Consider the following 23,347-nt stretch of genomic DNA (forward strand, 5'->3'; position numbering starts at 1 on the left):
AAGGATAGAAGGCCATCAGCTATCCTTGAATTTTGATATGACAAGAGCCAAACTCTCCTGTGCTCCATCAAAGCCAGGATCCCACTGATAGGTTATCCTCTTACTGCCAATTGAACACTTTCTTTCACTGAACCCATGTCCACTTTTAGAGATGGGACAACCCTCTGTCTGATCTGAACTTGCTATTTCTTATGGTTTTTTTTTCCTGCTCCCCTGCCTGGGAGTTTCCAACAGGCACCAGTTATGTTTCCCTGTGGTTGTGCAGTGCAAGATGGGTGAGCTCCTCACATATCTCCTTCTTTTAAACAGAAAAAATGGCTCCACAGCTGGGGTCCTCAACCCCTGCCACTTCACTGCAGGAGAATGAAGAACAGGTCAACAGACTCATGATGGCCAAGAGGGTGAAAATCATTGCAGAACTCATGCAGACAGAGAAAGATTATATCAGCGACCTGGATCTCTGCATCAAGGAAGTGATTCAGCCCCTGAGAAACAAGCAGGTAAGTGCTGGGGGTGGAGGATGAAGCAGTGACGTCAAGATCTCAACTCACCCACGTTCTACTTGCAAACAATCTTAATGCAAGCACAAGTGTCAGCATGAGAGTGACGTGGTGGTGGGAGCGGGTCTGGAGCTAGCTTTGTGGGAAGGCATGGCCCAGGGCTCTAGCAAGGAGAGTGGGAAGTCACTCCTGGCACTTGCACTGCCCTTGCATAAAGCCTGAAAGGTGCACACCCAGAGAGCAGCTTGGATGCTATATCCCTTCTTTTGAGCTGCAATAGTAGCTTCTACCTCTCCTCTGTAATTGTAAACCCTGAAACATGCCCTGGCTGACATTTACGGGCAGCTCCACAAGCAGTGAACCCAAATAAACCCAAATATTTTCCATGATAACAACCTGGAATGGTATGAACTTCCCACTGAGGTTCAATTCAGTTCAATTTCAGACAGCTGTGGTGGAGTTTCTCCACCATTCCTGATGGACCAGTGAGCATTTCAGAAATTAGCATTCTACACAGAAAAGGTGCATTTAAGAAGGAATGCTTGTAAACTATCTTTCAGGCAAATGATCTCATTAGGCCAATGTTATCCATTTTCTTTTTCAGCTAGACTTCAAAGAGCACCTTTCCCTCAGCATTATTTCAATTTGTAGAAAAATTGTGCAGCCAAAGGCTGGGAGTAGAAGAGGTTGTCCGGGAGAAAGATTGGTATTCGTGGGGCCTGCAACCTAGCATTCACAGAGGCTGCACAAATGTTATCTGCTGCTAATACAGAACAGAAACAATTTTAAACCAAGTATTTTGTATGTAGAGGTGTTTTTTAAATTGATGACAAAATGTGGCAGTTTAGGCTGGGTGCCCCCTGCCACTGCTGCATGAGATACACCTCTGGTGTCCTGGGTGCCCACCCACAGAGGTGGACACAGGAAATGGCGTATTTCTACCCATAAGTCCTGCACCCTATAAGGCCATCTGCAAAGTCATTCTCTTCCTCTTTCTTCCCTCTCTGCTCCCACGGGAGATGTCCTCTCTTATCGGGTAATGCTGGGGGAGTATCCTCAAGGCCTCTTAGGCCTGTCTAGGCCTAATGCCAGGAGGAGAATGGAGGGGGGGCAGTCTCAGACCTGGTCAGCCTGAGACTTGCCTAGCAGCGAGAGGGGGAAGAAAGAGCCCTGGGGGGTTTGGGTTTACCCTCAGGTGGGAAGAAGGGAAGGATTGGGAAGCTTTGGGAATTCTGTGAGGGGTTCTGTACGCTTTGGGATACTCTTTGTCACTATGCTTTGTAGTTTGTAGTTCTCTGTAGCTTCACCAATTGCTTTTCCATTTAAACTTTCCATCACTCTCCAATCCGTTTGTGTGAGTCTCATTCTTTTGTCCCTTTCGGGGCAAGAGACGATCTGTCTGGCCCCAAACCAGCACACAAAATAAAGGTGCAGAGGCCAAAGTGTCTCAGATGACATTAGCGCTGCTTCGGGAAACACTGCCAGCTAAAGCCTGTGCAGTTTTAACTTCCTGCAGGACCTCTTTTCTTTCTTAGAACTCTGTCATAGTTTGTTCCAACCTATTTGCAGAAGAGCTGGCATCTACTGGCATAATTTAAGGAGTTTTTGACTTAGTCCTCCTCACCTGTTCATCGCTTAGAAATAGTCTCCACTAGACTCTTTCTGCGGCCTGGCCAGCACTGAGCAAGGGTATTCTGTGGTTGAACTTGCTCAGCTTTTTGACAAGCATGCTGTATTCCTTCGCTCCTTTCCAGACAGCTGGAAACATAGCTTTTGATTCTGTTCTTTGCCACTGTGTTAACACATGTCAGTGTCCATACACAGCACAGTTCCAAGTATTATGGAGGCACTGTACTGGAGGGGAGGTCAGAAGTCCTGTGCTAGATGTACACAGGAAAAGTAATTTAGAGATTATAACTGGCTTAATGTAACAACCTCTGCATTTCTGAAAGGCTGACAAGAATCTTACACGGTTTTAAGGCTAGTTCTTGGACAAGGTACCATACTGAAGGTTTGTAATGTGTTTAGATGAGGACAGCACTTGGAAAATTGGCCTAACAATGAATCTGTTTCATATTTCCAAATGGATAGAACATGTTCTAGCTCCTATAATTCTTATAAAGAAATTAACAGCATTAGTACTGAAAGTGTATTTCTGATTCTATTACAATAGCATGCAATTTGATCCTGGCATCTGGTGAGCTGCTATCTAAGTCAGCAATTCCCTTTCTAATGGAGAGATGCTGTTCAGAGGGTATCAATATAGATGCCAAAATCAGTCTTGCCATTGTTCTCAGCATTGCACATTACCACTGGCTATCTCCAGTTGTCCCCAAACATTAATTCTTGCTTTGCTGTGAAAGGAAATAAGTAATTACTGCATGAAAGTTACATGTCCTGGAACTTTTTTACTTGCTCTAAAGTACAGACACAGACACAAATTTTCTGTGGTGTAAACTGAAGTCAATGTTATGTGCCCAGGCTCTGTAGGAAGTTCCTTAGGATATATTAATACCAAAAATTGTAAATGTGTTTTTTTCAGTGGAAATTATGTGATCTTGATTGTGGTTTTTGATTTATAAGACAACTAACAAAACGGTACCACCCTCTGGATTTGTTTGTAGCTGGCACCAAAGGGCCAAGGTATCAGTTTATGTAATGGCCTCTGTTAGCAATTGTAATCAGAGAATCCAACCCATTGTCAACTATTCTTCTCCCCAGTGGGAAAGTAAACAAGTATTTTAAAATCAGCTAAAGATCTTCTTTTTATTCAGATGATTATATTTATTTCCTTCCTAGGTAAACACTTCCAACTAGAAATAGTTCAAAATAAGGTTAAAAGCACTTGATAACATGCCCTCAACCATATTATACTAATCTGGAAACTGTTTGTGTGTCTTTGAAGTCCCAAGGAGGATGTTTATATGAGGTTTTGCAGAAGTGGTACTTCCTGAAGTGCTGAACACTCAGGGCATAGCAAGAGAAAGTCTGTAATACTCACTGTCCTTCTTTACCCTTCATCAGTAGCTGCTTAATATTTATATTCCATTAGATTGCTCGCTTTGACGTGGATGGCTTGTTTAGCAACATTGAATTGGTCCATCAAGTATCAGCCAAACTGCTGTCGTTGTTGGAAGAAGCCACGACAGATGTGGAACCACCCATGCAAATAATCGGTATGTTTACTGTCCTCTTGAGTTCTACAAAGCTATGTGAAAGAATAAACATAACACTCTCCTGTTCTTTACCTTCATCAGACTTAACTAGTACCACTCCCAGAGGCTAATGTGCTACAAGCTGTCCATAATGACCCAGGAAAAATGACATGTGAAACCTGTCCAGTTGCTCTACTGTGCTCCTGTGATCATGGTGCTCTTTTCCCATCCATCTGGATGGAGGAGGAGGAAGGAAGGAGAGAGTGAGTGTAGCATGAGAAAACTACAGTACTGAGTTATGCCATGTACTGATAGTATCCTTTTCATCCAGCTTGATATTGCCTACCTAACTCTGCTCACACCTACACCAACTCTTACATTACATACTCTTAATGGTACCATCCAAGAAAAGCATTAAAAATAACTGGAATAAGCAGGTCACACACACACCACTCCCTGCTAGACCTGTAAACCTTTATCTGCTGGCGATGCCATTCATGTAAGAGGTTGGTTAAGTTTTCTTAATGAGTCACACAAAATCATAGAATCACAGAATGTTAGGGGTGGGAAGGGACCTCTAGAGATCATCAAACCCAACCCCCTGCCAAAGCAGGAAAACCTAGGGCAGGAAGCACAGGAATGAATGCATCCAGGAGGGGTTTGAAAGTCTCCAGAGAAGGAGACTCCACAACCTCTCTGGGCAGCCTGTTCCAGTGATCAGTCACCCTCACCATAAAGAAGTGTCTCCTCATGTTGAGGTGGGACCTCCTGTGTTCCAGCTTGTATCTGTTGTTCCTTGTCCTATCACTGGGCACCACCGAAAAGTGATTTGCACCTTCATCTTGACACCCACTGTTCAGATATTTATAGATGGTAGTAAGATCCCCCCAGCCTTCTCTTATCAAGACTAAACAGCCCCAGGTCTCTCAGTCTTTCTTCATAGGAGATATGTTCAAGTCCCACAATCATCCTCTTAGCTCTCTGTTGGAATCTTTCCAGCAGATCCCTGTCTATCTTGCATTGGGAAGCCCAAAACTGGACACAGTATTCCAAGTGTGGTCTCACCAGGACAGAATAGAGGGGGAGGAAAACCTCCCTAGACCTGCTGAACATGGTTAGTAAATGCAGGAAAGCTGTGACCGATAAGTTTGTGGCAACATGTCAGGAATGTCTGCAGGGCTCGTGGGTATTTCCAGCTAATAGGTTGGCCCTGGATGCGTCACAGCAGTCACAGGTTCTGCAGGTCAGGCCATGAATGTTAAGGCTGTGATCTATTTGCTTGATGTATTTGCACAGCTGGAGAGATTTAGTAAGTTACCACTCATCAGCTCTCCTATAACTGCTTTTTCAGTGCAGAGGCAGTAGGTGGTCTATCTGAAAGGATCAGGTGAGAATTCTTAATTTGCTACAGTGCAAAGTCAGCCAGTTCAGTTTAAAAAACTTCCAGCCATGGTGCAGAGGTCAGAGGGGTTCTTTCTTCTCTAAATTGACTATATACCACACATGATAGAAAGGACTCCATGCAAATAATGTGGTAAAAAAATATTGGTTGCCTTTTGACTAAGAAACATGATATTAAAGCATATGAGGCTTGGGAGAAGTATTAATCCTAGCATGTCTCAATCTAGTTTGCCAAGGCAACAGCTTAACATAGCTGGATGCAACTGTGTCGCCTGGCCATATTTCACTAAAAGTGCATCATGATGAGTCACATTCTTAATAAGCAATGTTCTATTCTAGCAGGAAGTGCCCCTCTCACAGCCAAGAGAATCATTCTTTTCCTTCCCTGCCATATCCAGAAGACAGACGATTTTGTCCATCTATTAGGGTGTGTTTCTCCAGAATCAAAGAACCATGGGAATGCATGAGATTGTGGGTCACCAAGTTGGCTACCTCAGGGCAGGGATGTGAGATGTTCTTCCAAAGTCAGGGAGAATAATTGCATCACTATAAGCAATAAGTTAGTAAGTTTGTCATCCTCTGAAAGTACATCAAGGTGCTGGTTTTGTTTTCAGAATCTTCATAATCAGTGTAAAGCCAGTCTATAGAAAAAGCACGCAGAGAATGTTTAACACACCCATGATATTCTATCATGTTTATGGTATTTAAACATCTTGCATTGAAATATCTTACTTTGGAAGGCAACCCAGTCATGGTGATGTTGAAGAGAATTGCTAATCCAGTGGTTTGAAACAAAACAATGTAGCTGCTCATCTTCATGTCTTATTTTAGTCCATGTTCTCCACACTTTAAGCTGTGTCCACATTGACAAGTAGCAATGTCTGACAGGAGCAGACTTAAAAAATGAAACAGTTGCTGCTAAGGACGTGGTATCCATATTACGCATTTCCAGAGGTCTTACTTCAGATTGGCTGTAGCCTGTTCCTGTTGATTAAGAGATGGTTGGACTGCATAAGATGTGCCCTCACAGTGCATCTTCTGGTAATTATCATCCTAAAAGTGATCCAGTTTGTGTGTGTGTGGCTGCTTCGCCATAAAGCATAGGAGATGAGGACTACTGAGAGATTGTCTTCAAAAGCCCTCTCCTAGCCTGAGCTGTTCTGGATGCTGCATATGAAGGAATATGAAGATTTAGCATTACCCTGGCTTAACCTGTTAGACCTCTTCTCCCTCTCCCCCTGCTGACCACACAGGAAGCACCGCTGAAAGCTACAGGGAGAAACTTTCTGTTGCTCAAGCCTTCCTTCTAGGACTTTCTCTTTGAAACCAATGACCACCACACTCAAGGAGAGGCATGGGACAGATCTGCATTTGTCAGTGTGCAAATGATTCCCTCTTTCTAAAGCTGTGCACAAATACACTGTGGGTTTGGTCCATAAAACAAGCTCCCACACTGATATGCCCAAAGCTCATCTGATTCGGTTTATAAGGCTCAAAAACATGAAGGATTTTAGCCTTAAGAAATTTGTCTGCTTTTAAAAGTCCCTCTCTGTGAAATCAGCACATAATTTTTCTCATCATTGAGCATCAGTGAAAGTATCTGTCATTGTGCCACAGTGCATCAGTGAACAGATCTTGCTCATCTCTTTCATTCTGGAGAATAGAATGATAATATCCAGCCTCTAGTATATTCTGAAATGAGCTGTATGTCTATTTTTGTACTGAAAACATAACCTCAGTTGAGGCCTTAGCATGGTAAGGGCCTTGCACCTGGAGCTCTGCTGAAAGTTAGTGAAAACTGCGAGAGCTCAGCATCTCTGGGAATCAGGTGTCATGGGAGGAGGATCAAGAGAAAGCTTGTTAAGGTCTTCCCTTACATGGTTGGCTAATGAAGGCCTGTACAGAGAGTTGATGGAAAAGTTCAGATGCAGTGCATGTTGATAGCCATTGGCATTAGCATTAAGCACAAGACAGTGAAGACAGACAACTAAAGAGCATTTAACTACAGGATGCTGGTGCTTTCCTGACTGTGGCCTTACAGTAACTAACATGAACTCGCATGGTCTTAGCTCCATCATTGTTTTTCCCATATTTGCACCTTGAAACCAACACACATTAGACAGCCCAGTTAACCTTCACCTGCTAGGGGAAAAACCCCAGAGCTTTGTTACTGTGGAAACAGAATCATTTTTCACTTAAGACGGAGCAGTTCAGTGCAATGTGTTATGAAACAGCCCACTCTGGTCAGGATGAAACATGCAGGATGCCTGACAGCTTTGGCACTCACTCTGTGAATGAATAGAGAGCTCTCAATTAATGTAGTGTTTGGCTTTTAACTTTAATAATCATTGCTATAACTTGAGGGAAACGTTTATAAAACATTGGACCGGTTGCCACACAGATGTCATCTTCAGCAAATGCCCAACACAGGAGTTTTCACCGTTGCTGTTGTTTATTATGTGCATTTCCAAGGATGCTGATCAGGGTGCTGCTATGTAAGGGTGTGAGAACAGGATGCGTATCTCAGCAGAAGAGATGAAGCATGCCTTCTCTGCATGGATAATATTTCTTATGCAGAAAGGGACCACAGGAGTTTTAGGCTGAGAGAATTAGGCATCATAATTAAAAGGGAAATGGGTGCAGGACTACTTCAATGCCTCTAAATTCCCAACTGTTCTTTAAGGCAAAATGGCGGTTCTGAGGACTGGAAATACTTTTCCCCTTCATTTGTATATAAACCAAGATACTATATAAAAATGGCTGTGACCCACATGCTTTTACTTAAGTAGTGGAGAGTTGTAGGTTATTCCTTTGTTGTGTGAAGAAAAATCTCTGTTCTAGGCCATAACAGCTGCCATTTCAGGATTTTGCAAAACAGATGAAATGGCTAATGGGAAATAGAGTCATTATTCCTGTTATAACCCATTTAAGTTCATATTCCGTTGAAAAAAAAAGTCAAACGGAAAATTAACAGGCTTACATTCATCCCTCCTGCCAGCCCACGACACAAAAATGATCCTCCCTGAACAGTTAAGCTCTCCTGTGTGTTTCTGCTGAAGGGGCATTAAGCTGGGGCAGCGAATTAGGGGGTGAAGTGGTGCGAGGTGTAGAGATTTCATGCCTTTTCCTGAGGGAATTTTTGTGCATTAACACTGATATAATGGTGCCTGGCTATGACAAAGATGAGCAGCTGAGAAATACATGTAATAAATAATGCACATAAACACGCAAGATCGTTTCTAAGGGAAGTAAAGTGGAAGCCAGCATTTTTAGCTCACGGCTAATGTGGTGGAATAATAAAAACTCCTTCTGAGATGCTGTTGTCTGGCTTGACATGCTTTGTTTTTCTCCTTAACAGGGGAAGTGTTCCTGCAGATTAAAGGCCCACTAGAAGACACATATAAAATCTACTGCTATCGCCACGACGATGCACACACCATGTTGGAATCCTATGAAAAGGATGAAGAACTGAAGCAGCATTTAAGACACTGTGTACAGTCCTTAAAGTAAGATCTTTTCAAATGATGATTTCCCTCCATACTCAGTTGCCTGGCAGGGAACATTTTAAATGGATGTAGATGAAAGGTCCCCTGTAAATCTGGAGTTTTATGAGGCTTGCTGGGAGCTCTGGCTTATGCTGCTTTCATGAAAAGATGACAAGCCAGAGGCCATGATTAGATTCCTTTCTCTCTAAGATGGCCAAAAATAGCGCAAGAAAGGTTGCTCTTCCGTTAGCTTCAGTGTCGCATACTGGCAAAAAAATGCTGTGTCACATCAAGAGCTATTGCAAACACCTTGCCCAGCTCCCAGGAGACTCACTGCCCTCTCTTCAGCAACTTAGTGCTTGAATTACAATAGCCTGTAATGGAGATATTTACATGCACTGGTGTTTGGCTCTTGTCACAAGGGCCCAGAGATCTGCAGTGGCTCCGTGGTGCTGGACCCCTCATTATGGCGGTATTTAAGAACCATCGGCACTGGAGCAAGCCAGGTCCCACCAATGGAAGGTGCTTTGTGCCATTGGCTTCAGTGCCATCCCTCAGGGAAATGTATTGAGAACTGAGAATTATACAGAGTAATGGATCCATCCTTCCTCCTGCAGCCAGTCACAGAAACTAGTTCATCTATTCCATGAAGAGCGCTTCTCTTCTCACCTAAAAATGCCCCTGCACCCTCACTTTCCCCAAAGCACCACACAGAGCTGTCAGGAGAGAACGCACCATAGCCTTCAGGTCAGAGGTCTAGGTCCAGCTGCGGGAAAGGCCCCTACCAGATTCTTGTTGGGGAGCTGTACAGCTATCACAGGTAATGGAGTGCACATCAGCAACAGATCTTCAGATATTCCAACAACACCCCACTTAGTGATTAGTCTGCAGTCTGTGTTGAGACTTAGGAGATGGGAAGTATATCAAGATGAAAGAGTGGTGAAGGAAAATATTAACAACATTAAAAGACAGATATTCACTTTGAAGAGAGGTTATGCTGAAAACAAGGCTTATTTGATGCAACATGTCCAGTTACTAAATATGTAATACAGTACATGTGTAGGGTACTTAGGTTTTAGCTACCCTGGAAGTTGAAAGAGAAAGACTCAGGTTTTGGGGCTAAAGGATGGCCAGCTATCTCCCCTAAGGTTTTTTTTTAGTTGCTGATGCTTACAATATTCTTTTCTGGCTAATTAAAAGAAGCTGACACTGTTGTTCATTCATCCCTGCTGCTGAAGCAAGGGGACAGGGAAGGAAATAAAGGATAGCATCCATGTACATGTGGGGTGGATGCTGCCACTTGAATTCCAGAGCCAGCAAGAGGAGCGCCTGTTCCGACATCACAGCTGTGATTTGTGTAGAGAAAGGATATTTTGTGCTGAGCCATTGTAGCCTTTGCTAGGAGGAAGTGACAAAGCCTTCCACACAATGAGGCCTTGTTTTGTCTTGTTCTTTCCTGATTAGCCTTTAAACAAGAGCCAGTGAGAAAAGCACTGGTGTGTGTATACTATGTTGTTTTTTTCCCAGTGCCTAAAGATTGCAGCCAATTCAAATATTAAGACTTGAAAGTTCACACTCAAATGCAGAGTTGTGGTCACCTAAACCTGTAACTACTAAGAAGAAACTTATGCAGCATTTTTACCAAAGAAGTTATAGGCTGTCTTCCATTGTGATACATAATAAATATGGGGGCTGGTGAAAACTACTCTTGAAGAATGTTTACTTCTTAAACAATTTTTTCTTTTCTTGCTAATAATATTGTTCCATTAAAACAGAAACGTAAATGGTCTAACGTTACTCAGCTGAGTAATACTTGTGAAGTACAACTTCTGTATCAGGAGCAATTTGAGAGTGGCACTCTGCACATCTGTACAGACAAATCAGATTTGATTAGCCATGGTGAAATTCCTGTTCCTTCTGTTGAGCAACGAGGAGAAATTCCATCCCAAAATGTAGGCATCTGCCTTGGAGAGATGTGCAAATCCAAATTACATCTGTAGAGTCCTGTGTTTCAGCAGTGATTATGCAAACTGAGGATGTTGTTTGCTAGCTTAGCCAAATAAATGCAGCTGGTAAAAATGAAAGGATGCTGGCAACTACCTGATCTGCTTTCAGCCTGAAGTAGCTTGGTCAACTAACTATTACAGGAGCAGAGGGATGTCATAAGCATGCAAAGTGCTGACAGAGCAGAAGTAATGAAAGCTTCCAGATGCTCAGTTAGGCACTGGTGGGCAAGGAGATAAAGGTGCAGGCAGTCAAAAAGCAGTGGCTAATGATGTGATCTCAGGAAAGCCTAACGCCCAGATGGAGTGACATTTTGGATCCCTTGCATTTCAGTGAACTCAAACCATAAGGAGAATACTCTATGTGCTTGTTTCTATGTTTCCAAACTACAATTGTGTGCCCCTGCTGCTTTCAGTATATCTTTCAACACTACCCTATTCTGAAGAGGTTTCACTTGATGTGTACCCTACAAAAAACTTAACAGCTTCATTGATTCTATATCCTAAAAGGCTAAAATGTACTCTTTCTCATTCAGAAAGAGAGTAGACAGGAATGCAGGTAAAGTGTAAGAAGTTCATGTTTAATTTTACTTTTTGTGTTAAGAATTTGATGTTACTGTTGTCAGCCCAGAGACCCCAACTTCCTTCTCTAATAGTGTTAGGACTAGCCTGGGTTTTATAGCAAAATCCAGGTTTCTGACAGTCCTTTTCTGTTTGAGGCTGTCCTTTCAAAAAGATATAGGGCCAGATTCACAGGTACCCTCTGGCTATTTTGTGCAGTTCTGCTGACACATAGCAGCTATAAACTTAAGTTAACTGGCCAGTTACAGCTGCTCTGTGTCACTGAAGAGTATCGTAGAATCTGGCCTCTGCTCTGTATAAATTCTTTTAGGAGGAATCTAATATATGTTTTGTTTTCTTCTCTTTTGCAGAAAGATATATGAGGAAGAGTAAGTATTATGCCTTTCTTACATGTAAAATCATCTTTAAAATATCTTTATCTTCAATATGCTTAAAACTGGAAATGTTAAGAACACAAGGATGTAAAGACTCAGTTCTAATTTCTGTAAGCCTGTGTACTTTCCTAATTACCACTGTCCTAGCTTTGCAGTATCTTTCAAAACTTGTGGTTTATGAAGCTGCTTAATTTGGTTACCAATACCAAAGCCCTTTATTATCACCTCACAATCTTATAAACGTGCTTGGAGAACTCTCTCATCTGCCAGAGTGCTTGTCAACAACATAGTGTCAGTCATTGAAATCCACTGAAATCATTCTGCATAGGACTCTGCAGACCACTACACGTTAGGTTCACAGGCAAAGCTATTTCTAAGGTGGTAGCCCTGTATAAGAAATCTACCTTAGGACCTTCCTTTTGACAGTGACTGGAAGAAAATCAGAAAAGAACCAGCTTGTTTCAGCACTTGGCCAGGCTACTCACCCAGCCACCAATAACTTGTGGTGAAGGGACTTCTGTGCCAGATGTGATGTCTTTGAAAAGCTGTAAAGGAGAGTTTATCACAGCTGCAGTTTCTGGACATCCAGCAGGTTTGGGTTATTGAAATGCAGCATCTCCTGAAGTTACCTGCAGGGAGAGGTCAGAGGAAGCTGAACTCAAGAAAATTAGTACAAGCCCTGACAGAAATGTTAATAGAGAAAAGAGGAGTAATTGTGCTCTATATTGGTAGGAGAAGGCGACCTGTAAAAGTCAGAGAGTTTGTTAATCAGTCAGTCAATCACACATCGTAAATAAGGTCGGTGTAAAACACACTTTTAAGGATTTGCATGTTGAAATTCTACAGTTGGCGGTTTCAGGCTTTAATTTATGAAAGGAAGTAGTTTTTATGCATAATATTCTTTTAAGGGACATTCTTGTCTACTTCTGCCTCCCAGGGAGTGGGGCTTCAAGAGGAATGAAATACTCAAGAGAGTCACACTAAGATCATGTGAGACAGCAGTACATATAGAAATAGCACAAGCCTGGCTGCTCTGCTTTGCATAGCCCTATCGGAAATGAACACTTAGTTTTATCCTTCAGTTTCCAGTGGAGGATACAGCTCCTTTTTTGGGTTGAAAATAGCTTTTCTAAAGCTGTGTGGAGTGTGTTGACTCACGTTTAGCTGCCAGACCCTCCCTGAGGTTGGCTACCTCTCAAAGCGCCATGGTGTTTACATTCCTTGCTGGCCAGCAGAACACTTCAGAAATGCCATCACCTGCAACTCAGCACAGAGACTGCAGTCGCAGCAGCCCCTGGTCAGCACTGCTCCCAAAAATCTGGTTAACATTGAACCGGAAAATTCAGAGTTAACTCACCCCAAACGGTTCCTGATGTTGCTGCTCCCAGATTGCTTTTCATTCAAGCATGTTCAGGAAAACAATTACATAAATACCAGACAGTGCTGCCCTTTGCTAGCAGCTTGATAGGTGAAATTCTGCTTGGCTTAACAACTGTGCAGCCTCAGTGAATTCCCTGGGTTTGCATGAGAGTCTTATGGCACAGTGAATTATTTGCCCTACATGTCTTGTACTAAAATGAACTCACGCACAGTAAAGCATGAAGCCTGAGCCCTGAAGTCACACTGCAGCCTACAATGTGTGCACACCATTTCTAAACTGACAAGCTGAGTAAGACACTGGCCTCAGCCCTGCTGTATTGTGCTGATAGATGTGTGCCACTGGACCTCGTTGCTGGGTAATGAGAGCAAACAGAACTAAATCCTGAATCACCTATCTTTGCATAGCTCACCATCATGTGTTCTTACAACAGCATTTGTGACTGTTCTGTGGGGGGAGGGAGGCCCGGTATGCTGTGAAGCTCACTGTAGTTTGCCAGCTGCATGTACTGCAGACCTACAGAAATCATTTGCAATGAGATTAGTGCAGCTACATCGGACCCAGAATACTTGCTAAATTCACAATAACACTGAGGTGGGGGGCAAGGCTGAAGTAGCATCACAAATGAATTAGCAACTTAATTTTCTGCACAATGGATGTCACAAGCCGTTACTCATCTCTTTTGGTTGCAGCAAGGCCATGTCCTGCCCAGCGGCCGGGTGCGTCCTTACAGGGTGCACTGCAAATGGGACTCGTCCAGGGAGAGTAGCTATCATCAGCTAATCTTGCTGGGGAGAATGAGATGAGTTGAACTTTGTGGCATTTAGTGCCCCAGGGAGTCATTATCTTATAACAAACCTACTATCTCTCAAACCATATTGCAAGACTGTGTCATGCAGATAGGCAAACAGAGGCTGTTTATCACTCAGGCAGCTGTCCAAAGTGCAACTACATAAAGAGAAGACACTTGAAGATTTTTTCCATTCATGAGGCAGCTTTTATAGATTTGCATTCATGGGGCTTTTCAGAGAAAACAATAACAATTTAAGACTCTTTTTTTTTTTTTTCATTATTGCTGCCAGCAGTTGAAAGAAGGGAAAACAGCTCTCTATACTTAATGTTGGATACAGGGGAAATGAGGGGAAGGTTTGAGGACATCAAGAAGCCTTAAAAAGCATCTACTGTTAATTTTTTTTTTCATGCAGAACTTTTTTACAGATAATGCCTGTGTGAGAGAGATGGTTTAAATATGCAGATGTCTCTTCTCAAAGGCATTCAAATTGTTAGTTAATTAGTCAGCATAGGGATTGGCTCTTGTACTTTTTATACATCTAAAAGTGGGAATGAAAGCTTTTTTTTTTTCTCTTTTACTCTTGCTGCAGCACAAAACAATAGATGTCAGCCTGCAAAACTGAGTGGCTGTTCCCTGGGTTTTGTACTTTCCTTCTACATTGTGTTATTCCATCTTTCCACATGCAGAAATCCTTTGCCTAGCATTAACTCATGCATAGTTAATGTCAAACAACCTTTTCCCCTCCAAAGCAGCTTTTTTGGGCTTGGAAATGGAAAGCTTGCTCTGCTTTAGTGCTCTTCATGCTCTTATCAACAGCTCACACTAAGGGGAGGTCTGTGAGTCACAGGTAGTTCATGCCAGCAATGGTGCTAGAGCATTGCCTGGTTTGTTCAGGAGCATCATGTAATGAGGAGAGACCACAGATGTGTCTGCCCTGCTGCTGGAGCCTCAGTAGTGGCTGGCTGGCCTTGGCCACCTTGTGTTACCTACAATGAGGAGACCTCATGTTTCTCCGAGCCACACGGAAAGCAATGAAGGCACATATGGCTCTTCTGCCCTTCTCTGTCTCCTCCTAGGCTGCTGTCATGGCCTGCAAACTGCACAGCCTCTCTCCCTTTTAATTCTAGAAAGTGTGAGCAAAGCCTTTTGTCCAGCATGGGGCTGGAGCATGAAATCAGCTGGATGGTTATTCCCACTGCATGGGGGGCGGAGAGCTTGGGTGGCCCTGATGGCTTGAGCCACTTGAGTGCCTGGGGAAGCTGCTCTGCTGCCTCTGCCAAGTCAATGAGAATCAAGCCTGGAGCTACAGAGCATCTCTGTGCTCTGTTGGAAGTTGTAGCTTTCCCACCCTCACCCTTTTGCCACCTTAGGCAGCTGTCTGCTGTACCTTTGTGGGAGGTGACTTCCAGCAGGTTGGATCAAGTCTGGGTGAGTATCTTGTATGTTCAGCATTTTGCCAGAGCAGATCTGGTACTCTCAGAGGCTCAGGCATCATTAGAAATAACCTACTGGCAGCCAGCAAAGAAAAACCATGGGTAAAAGACATTGAAGCTTTAAGGGTCACTGTGGTGAATTGACAGATGTTGTGAGAAGGGATGCAGCTTGAATGGGCATGCAGCAGGGAGATGTGGCAATTTGAAGCCTGAGGGGCCTCAGCAGGATGTGATAGCCCTGCTCATGTGCATTTATCAAACTTCCTGTTATTTGTTCTGCCACCTACATCTGCCTTCTTGGGTCTTGTGGTGTGTAAGTTGTACCAGACGCACCCCCAGACTGAGTGGGACAGTTTCAGGGGAAATGTCTAAGCAATAGTCTGGTATGTTGCTAAAACTATAGAAAGCTCAGTCCTGGTGTGCATTTCTCACTGAGGGGGTGAGAGGAGGGTTTCATTTACAACGGCTCCTGTTCCCTGACAGATGTATTTTATTTTTTGACTTGAGTGGTAATTGCACTTCTATGAGTTAGTGCAAAGCACTGCTCTGGTTTTGATATTTTCTATTGTTGAAAGCTCAAGTGAAGGACATAAAAGGCAGCAGCTTCAATGCTTAGACCAAAATAAGAAGTTTTAAAGGTGTTTCTCCTTTTGTGATGGAATTTTTTTGACATAAATTATAGAGGAAAGCCAAATCTAACAGACATGGGATCCCTGATGATCAAACCAGTCCAACGAGTGATGAAATATCCCTTGTTACTCTGTGAACTCTTGAATTCAACTCCTACTTCTCACTCTGACCACAAGGTGCTACAAGATGCCCTTTTTGCTATGAAAAACATTAATATGAACATCAATGAACTTAAAAGAAGGAAAGATTTAGGTAAGAAAAAGGCACAGTAAGTTCTTCTATCTTTGTAGGTTTGGGCTGGAAATTACAATAGAGGTTTCAACTCCAATCATATCACTTAAGGAGTTTTGGCTGGTGCTACCCAAGTTGCATAATACACTGGATTTCAAGAGGGTAACAGATGCCTTAATGTCACTTGTCCTCAGCCAGCTGTGCTATCTAAGTGATAACTCCAGAAATATGAAAATGATCACAGGATGTTAGGGGTTGAAAGGGACCTCTGGAGATCTTTGAGTCTAACTCCCTTGCCAGAATAGGACCATATAATCTAGTGCAGGTTGCACAGGAATGCATCTGGACAGGTCTTGAAAGTCTCCAGAGAAGGCGACTTTACCACCTCTCTGGGCAGCCTGTTCCAGTGCTCTGTGACCCTTTCAGTAAACTTCTTTCTCATGTTGAGGTGGAACTTCCTGTGCTGTAGTCTACATCCATTGCCCCTTGTCCTATCACAGGGCGCAAGTGAGAAGAGGCTGTCCCCTTCCTTCCTGACCCAGCCCTCAGATACTTATATACACTTATTAGATCCCCTCTCAATCTTCTCTCCAGACTAAAGAGCCCCAGATCCCTCAGCCTTTTCTCATAAGGCAGTGCTCCAGTCCCTTAATCTTCCTTGTAGCCCTCCATTGGACTCTCTCAAATAGATCCCTGTCCCTCTTCAGCTGGGGAGCCCAGAACTGGATGCCATATTCTAGGTGGGGCCTCACTAGGGCAGAGTAGAGGGGGGGAAGAGAACCTCCCTCAATCTGATCAATGATGAAGGAAGTCATGTTATGTCCGTGTTCATTGTCCATGATTCAGTTGTGAGCATTGATAATAATTAAGATGCAGTAATAGCAATATTTCTTACAGATTGTCTGCCTTGACTCTTCCCGAGGCTGGCACTCATCACAGGGTTTTCATCACCCCAGGCATTTTCACACAAGATTATAGCAAGTGACATCAAAGTGTCTGCTCTCAAATGGTTTCATATTTGTGTGTCCAGTCCTGTGAAAAGCCCTGTGAATACAGACTGTTAGTTTCATGATATTCTCTGTCTGCAGTGCTGAAGTATAAGAGGAATGATGATGATGAAACCCTTAAAGAAAAGTTTTCCCGGCTGAATATCCACTCCATTAGCAAGAAATCCAAGAGGGTCACCAGCCATCTGAAAATACTGACAGGGGGAGAGCCTCAGGTACTGACTCATCCAACTGCAGATTTGCATTGACTGCTTCAGTTCTACTTTTGCACTGGGCATTTTTTTAAAAGCATGCTGGAAATGAGGTTTGTGATGTTTCTTTTTTTCCTGCATCATTTATTAAGTCATTTCCTGACTGTTAGAGAAGACAAGAAAGATCTTTGTGATGGAAATAGAAAACAACTTAATATGCTCTCCACCTTTTTCTTTTTTATCTAAGAGTTCCTCCAGCTCCTGATCTTCATCAGAGAGGAAGTGACTGGTAGTTTTGTGACACTCAGCCTGAGATACTTTGCAGATAGACTGACAATAGCTATTATTGGTGCTGAGAACGTGTTCAGTTCATCTCACTCCACAGGTTCTGAACCCACTGAGGAAGATGAGTAATACTTTTGATTAGCAAAGGCCATGGGGTTTACCTATAGATGTACAAGGACCTGAAACCATCAAAACTATTAGAGACGAAGACCTCTATGATAAATCCAATGGGGAGTGTTGGGTGGCCAAAAGCAAAACAGTTCTTCATAATTTTGAGGTTGCAAATTCAAACCCTAGCAGGATAAACATTTTCAGGAAAGTTTAAATCTAAACTTCAAAGAAAATCAATTACAACTGACCTTGAAAATTGTATCCAGTGCACCTCACTGCATGACATGGTTGATTATACAAGGTCACTTGCCTTTGTAGATGTGACTTAACACTTTTTCCTGGTTTGTTTTTTTATCAGTGGTTTCCTCCTTTCTTTGACGCAAACTACCCACATTTATTTCTCCTGTTTGCTTATTTTTACTGTGGAAATTTTTGTATTCAGAATGGGTGACCAGCAAGGCTATAAAATCAGAGAACAGGGAATTAATTGATTAAGATGAGATGTTCTTTCTTTCTCTTTCTTTCTTTCTTTTTCTTTCTTTCTCTCTTTCTCTCTCCTTTCTTTTTCTTTCTCTCTTTCTCTCTTCTTTCTTTCTTTCTCTTTCTTTTTCTTTCTGTAGAAGCTTCTGCTTTATGTTTACTTGGTTTTGTTTTTAAGTATGCTTAAAACGTTTGGGAAGAATTTTAGAATTAGGATACATCTGTTAAAAGATTCAGCCCTCTCCTGCTTAATTAGACTAAAAAAGTTCCCCATTCACATCTCTAAACCACACCATGGTACCCTTACAGCAAGACCACTGAAAATAAGACTTGAGATTTCTTAAATTCCTCATGTAAAAGGTAGGCAGAAATAAACGTATTTTCAGGTGGGGTTGGTTGTTTTTGGTTTTGTTTTTTCATCTAGCATAAAAAATAAGTAGAAGCCTATTTGCAGCTGCTGACCTAGCTGAGGAGCTGGCATTGCTCTAGAGGTAACAGCTCCATCTACAGCCTGCCTGTGGAAAATCTTTCTCATCAACTGCCTAAGTACCGAGGCAAGTACAGCCAGGACAGGAAAACATCCTACAATTTCCACTATTGTTTCCTCAAGTACAGCAATCCTATGCAGAAAACGAAAAGTTTTATTAGCATGCATAGGTGTGCTTGTAGTAAAACATCTCCCTGCTTCCCAAGGATTAAAAATTAAGTTCTCTGTCATGTTGCCTTTTGCTTTTGCCTTTTCTTGAAGAACAACTGGAGTTTGGAAGAATTAGAGGCCATCCTGTTCTGTTTTCAAAGAGAGGAGTTCAGGGAAGGCATGGGATTTCTTCAGCAGCACTCTGGATGTTTCTCTTTTGGGCTGCCAAAATAACAGTGCAAACATCTATTTTAGGTGAAAGATCAAACTTTTAATAAGGAAGAAAGGTTGTTTCGAAGTTTAGAGAAGACTGTGAAACTGTGTGTTAAGAACATTTCACTCTCCTCACAACATCTACAGGTGGGTACAGGCTGTTCTGAAATCTGTGCCTGAAAACCATAATGAGTTTATCATGCAGTTCTGCCACTGGTTAGGCAACACTAAAGAAGGTGCTGTCTGGTGGCACAGTTACGACTTCAAGTCACCATTGTGAAGCTGTCATATGGGTCATGCACTTCTGCTGCAGTGCAACCCTAGCTGGTTCTCATGAAAAATAGAAGAATTGATTTGCAGCCACATTAAATAAAATGTCCCAAAAATACATCTTTTGGGTGTGTGGACTCCTTCCTTCATCCTGTTGCTAGGTTGTGCTGAGGGCTAGCATTAGCACAGAGTGCTCAAGTGCTGTAAATGTCTTTGCTTTAATCCTCCTCTCCAAAGATGTGGGTTCGTTTGTAACTTATCAACTCTTCCCTCTCATGGACCACTTGCCAAGTCTGTATATGGCATGAGGCCCTTCATAGTGTAAGTGGGCCCAAACTGGACACAAAGGTTGTCTGAAAGGTAGGTAAGATCAATAGCCAGCTGGCCAGAGCTTATTATAAACATTTGGTTCAGCAACCAGTAGGTCAGTGAGCTAAGCTGACAAGGGCTCTTGCCTGGAATGGTGTTGACAGTTCCTTATCCAAATGGATGCACATTTCCTTAAGACTAAAATTCAGAGTAAGTGAAAAATACCACTCTAGTCCTACTAGTACTCCAAAAGTGGCATTTTAGGGTACCTGGGTCTTGAGCTGGCTTCTTGCTGAGGAGTAGCTAACTTCCACTGGGACATTCATGAGGTTGGGGCATAATTTTTTCAGCTGGACATTAACCACTTGATTCCTCAATAGTTTACATTGAAAATAGATAGTAAACCATCCCACAATGGCTGGAAATTGCACAGAGATGGAAAATATTTGATTCCTTCAGTCTTATTGCAGTATCTGCACGAGTGAATGCAGTATATTAAAACAGATCATAATACAGTTTCATCTTGCTGCCATCTTCTCATTTAGGATTCTATACACCTGGCTGCACAGAATATAACCGGACTCCAGGAAATCTTGGAAGACAAAGATGACCAAATCAATGGCTGCTTGAAAAAACAGAACAACACTGCAAATCTCTATGAGGACCTTGTAAGTTTATGCAGTGTCCAGTGGTACATAGCTACCTTTATGTGCGAGAAAACAGGAGTATGTGAGGAAGACTAGGACATAAAGTGCAAAAAACTTAGAAATTCCTTGGGAAAGATGGGTGGGGTTTGTGTTTGTTTTTTGTTTTTTGTTTTTTTTCATTTGGTTTCTGTAAGAATTAAGATGAAATTCCATGTAAGCACACTGTGATTGGCCTAGAAGAGTTAAAGAAAACTTCTTGAGCTAAATCCCGGGGTTTAAATTAAACTCTTTCTGCTAAACTTGCTAAACTGAGCTTCAGGCAAGAGCAGCTGATCTTTGCTTTGCTACTGTTACTACCAATACTTGTAGTTGCAGAGTGACTTTTGTGATCTTTGTTGCACCATTGAACTATAGCTCCTGGAATCACAGATCTGTGAAAATCACAGCTTTATTACCTTTTCAAGTAAGTTACTATCCTCCAGGTATGGAAACCATGAAAAATCTGAATATACCCCAAGCAATTGAAAAATAATGGTAATAGCTTTTCAACTAGTCTCTTCCATTCAGGGTTCAAATGAGCTCTAATGCCTGGCTCTCTTAAGACAGACTAAAACATCTCTTCAAAGTAGTGCAGGCTGCTTCTTCAGACAGCTGCACAAGCTGGAAAAATTCAGAGGTAGAAATTTTCTTATACTTTCCTAGGTTTGCTCTGACTAAAATAAAGCCATTCAGTCAAAAAACACTGAAAAGAGGGAAAGAAATATCTTTGACACAGACCACATCCTCCCAGATAATAACAGGGAAGCAAGATGTTTGATTTCCCTTGCTTTGAAGTCCCCACATTTGAAAAGAATCTCCAAAATTAATCTCAACAATCAGAAGGATATTTTCAATGTGTTTACAATGAATGAGTGCATCAAGTGCAGACGACTGCCCCTCTATCATTGCAGTGCTGAGTGTGCCTGGTATGGAAGAGGCCTCCAGTTTCAGAAACGTCAAAGTAAAGCAGAAGCAATTCCACAAGAGATAGAACAGAAAACTTTTTTTCAGAAAAAATTTTGTAAATCCTGTTGGCTCATGACCCTACTATGCTGGAGGCATATGCAATAAAAAAAATATTTTAAAAATCAAAATCTTGAACTTAGTTATTCTATCTGTGGATGTTGCTATTAACCATAGTGATCTCTACTTAATATCTTTTTATTTCTGTGTCTTGGATTTCTAAGGTTACAAGGATTCTCTATCCTGTGTGTCAGGGTTTGTTTAAAAACACCTTTATTCTGACACTGCCTCATGAGTGGATGTTATATATAAGATAAAAGGGAGATCTTAGAGCAGCCTTCCAGTACCTGAAAGGGGCCTACAAGAAAGCTGGGAAGGGACTTTTTACAAGGGCTTGTTGTGACAGGACAAGAAAGAATGGATTGAAACTTGAGGAGGGCAGATTTAGACTGGAGATTGGCAAGAAATTATTTGCAGTGAGGGTGGTGAGACACTGGAACAGGTTGCCTAAGGAGGTCATGGATGCCTGCTCCCTGGAGGTGTTCAAGGCCAGGCTAGATGAGGCCTTGGGCAACCTGGTCTAATGGAAAGTGTCCCTGCCCATGGCAGGGGGGCTGGAACTAGATGATCTTCAAGGTCCTTTCCAACCCAAAGCATTCTATGAATCTCTGTTCTCACTGGACAACCCATAGTGTTCTTTGCATGGTTTCCTAAAAGGGTATTGAGACCTAAGCAATGACCTCAGGTTTTTCTCATACATGCATATGTCAAGAATGAGTATCTTCCTCTCTCATTCTGTTTTAGGGCAGAAATCCATAATAGCCTCTTCCAGAAATTGGATCCAACAGTTTGGATATTTTTTTTCCTTGATGCATCAAAAATTGGTTCACAGCTTTTGAGGTGGAAATAAAGTAGAAACTAGCTATGGAGGGTAGAGGAACAGCTGCTCTTTTATTCTCACATTCAGCCCAACAACTTAATTCATGTAGATCATCCAAGAGCTTTAATATGATGATGAATTTCCCTCACTACAAGCTTGTGCTGTATTTGAACAAGTGACTTAACAGAAAATAAATTTTTATTTCATGCAATATTAATCCCTTGAGAAGATTAGAGACTAACAAAAAATTCTGAGAAAGACTTTGTTTTTTTTTACCAGGTGTCTAATTTTGTTGATTACTGGAGATAAAACCAACAACCATAACATAATTTAATCAAATCAAGTGATTGTATGTGTTTGCTTAAACAGAAATTGAGTTACAGCTGTTTCCAGGAAAAAAAAAGGAAGAAAAAAGCTTTGATGGTGTTCAAGACTGAGCCTGTCATTTAACTAGACCTCATTGCCTCTAGACTGCATATTGGCATGGGCCTTTCATTTATGGATATTCCAGTTGTATTGGATTACTTCACCTATTCTTGCCCAGTTTCCCCACAGCGTTATCACACTAAGGGCATTACTGCAGGCTGCATGCTCCAAGGGACCATTACCATTAGCAGACACTTTAAGCTGCAGAGCTGTTGCCTCTCCTTTGCAATGTTACATAGGAGATTCTAACTCATGCTAGAACCTGCTTGAAGCTGCCTTTGACAGCAACACCTTGTGAAGAGTAACTAACAGACTGCTTGACAAGCTGCCATCAGGCTTAACTGTTACTGAGTCTGAAGGACTGTATGAATAAAGTAGTAAGCAGGTCTGTTTTATACCCTTCCAGATGGCTCAGATGGACAAGCTTGTTTTGAGTCCTCTCTCAGCACTACAAGCCTTGTTTTCAGGCCCACAGAAGCTCATTCAGAAGCGCTATGACAAGTTGTTGGACTACAACAGCTACCTTCAGAAGTCTACAGGTGAAGAGCTGGACCTGGCAAAGAAAGACTATGAGGCTCTAAACGCACAGTTAGTGGAAGAACTTCAGGTCTTCAACAGAGCAGCCAAAAAGATTGTGTTGAACTGCCTGCATTGCTTCATGACCCTCCTCAGGAAGATTGTATCTGCAGCACTTCAATCGAATTCTGCTGTGGTGGTGCCTGTTCCAGTGAGTATATTGGAAACAGGTGTAGCTCTGCCTTTCTTTCTTTTTCTTTCTTTCTGTGTGATTTGGCTAGAGTTATGTAGGATACATACCTACAAGCTACACTGATTTCATTTGTTCTGCTAAATACAGTCAGGTTTGGCTTTTTCTTTTTCCTTACAAGCTCAGCAAAGGTTAAGTTTTGTCTGGCCTGGGCTTCT

At 42.2% G+C, this 23,347-nt stretch overlaps 1 protein-coding gene across 1 annotated transcript in view; it reads left to right on the forward strand.

Moving 5' to 3' along the window:
- ARHGEF38 (Rho guanine nucleotide exchange factor 38) overlaps nt 1-23,347 on the forward strand; it is a 37,339-nt gene that overhangs the window by 9,869 nt on the left and 4,123 nt on the right. The window contains exons 2-10 of the mRNA XM_054383216.1: nt 310-500; nt 3,553-3,676; nt 8,415-8,562; nt 11,477-11,494; nt 15,787-15,986; nt 17,054-17,187; nt 18,932-19,036; nt 20,014-20,136; nt 22,830-23,150. Of these exons, the coding sequence (XP_054239191.1) occupies nt 310-500; nt 3,553-3,676; nt 8,415-8,562; nt 11,477-11,494; nt 15,787-15,986; nt 17,054-17,187; nt 18,932-19,036; nt 20,014-20,136; nt 22,830-23,150 (1,364 nt within the window). The remainder of the gene's footprint in view (nt 1-309; nt 501-3,552; nt 3,677-8,414; nt 8,563-11,476; nt 11,495-15,786; nt 15,987-17,053; nt 17,188-18,931; nt 19,037-20,013; nt 20,137-22,829; nt 23,151-23,347) is intronic.

The sequence above is a fragment of the Indicator indicator genome, chromosome 8, assembly GCF_027791375.1.
Source record: "Indicator indicator isolate 239-I01 chromosome 8, UM_Iind_1.1, whole genome shotgun sequence".
Taxonomy (NCBI): domain Eukaryota; kingdom Metazoa; phylum Chordata; class Aves; order Piciformes; family Indicatoridae; genus Indicator; species Indicator indicator.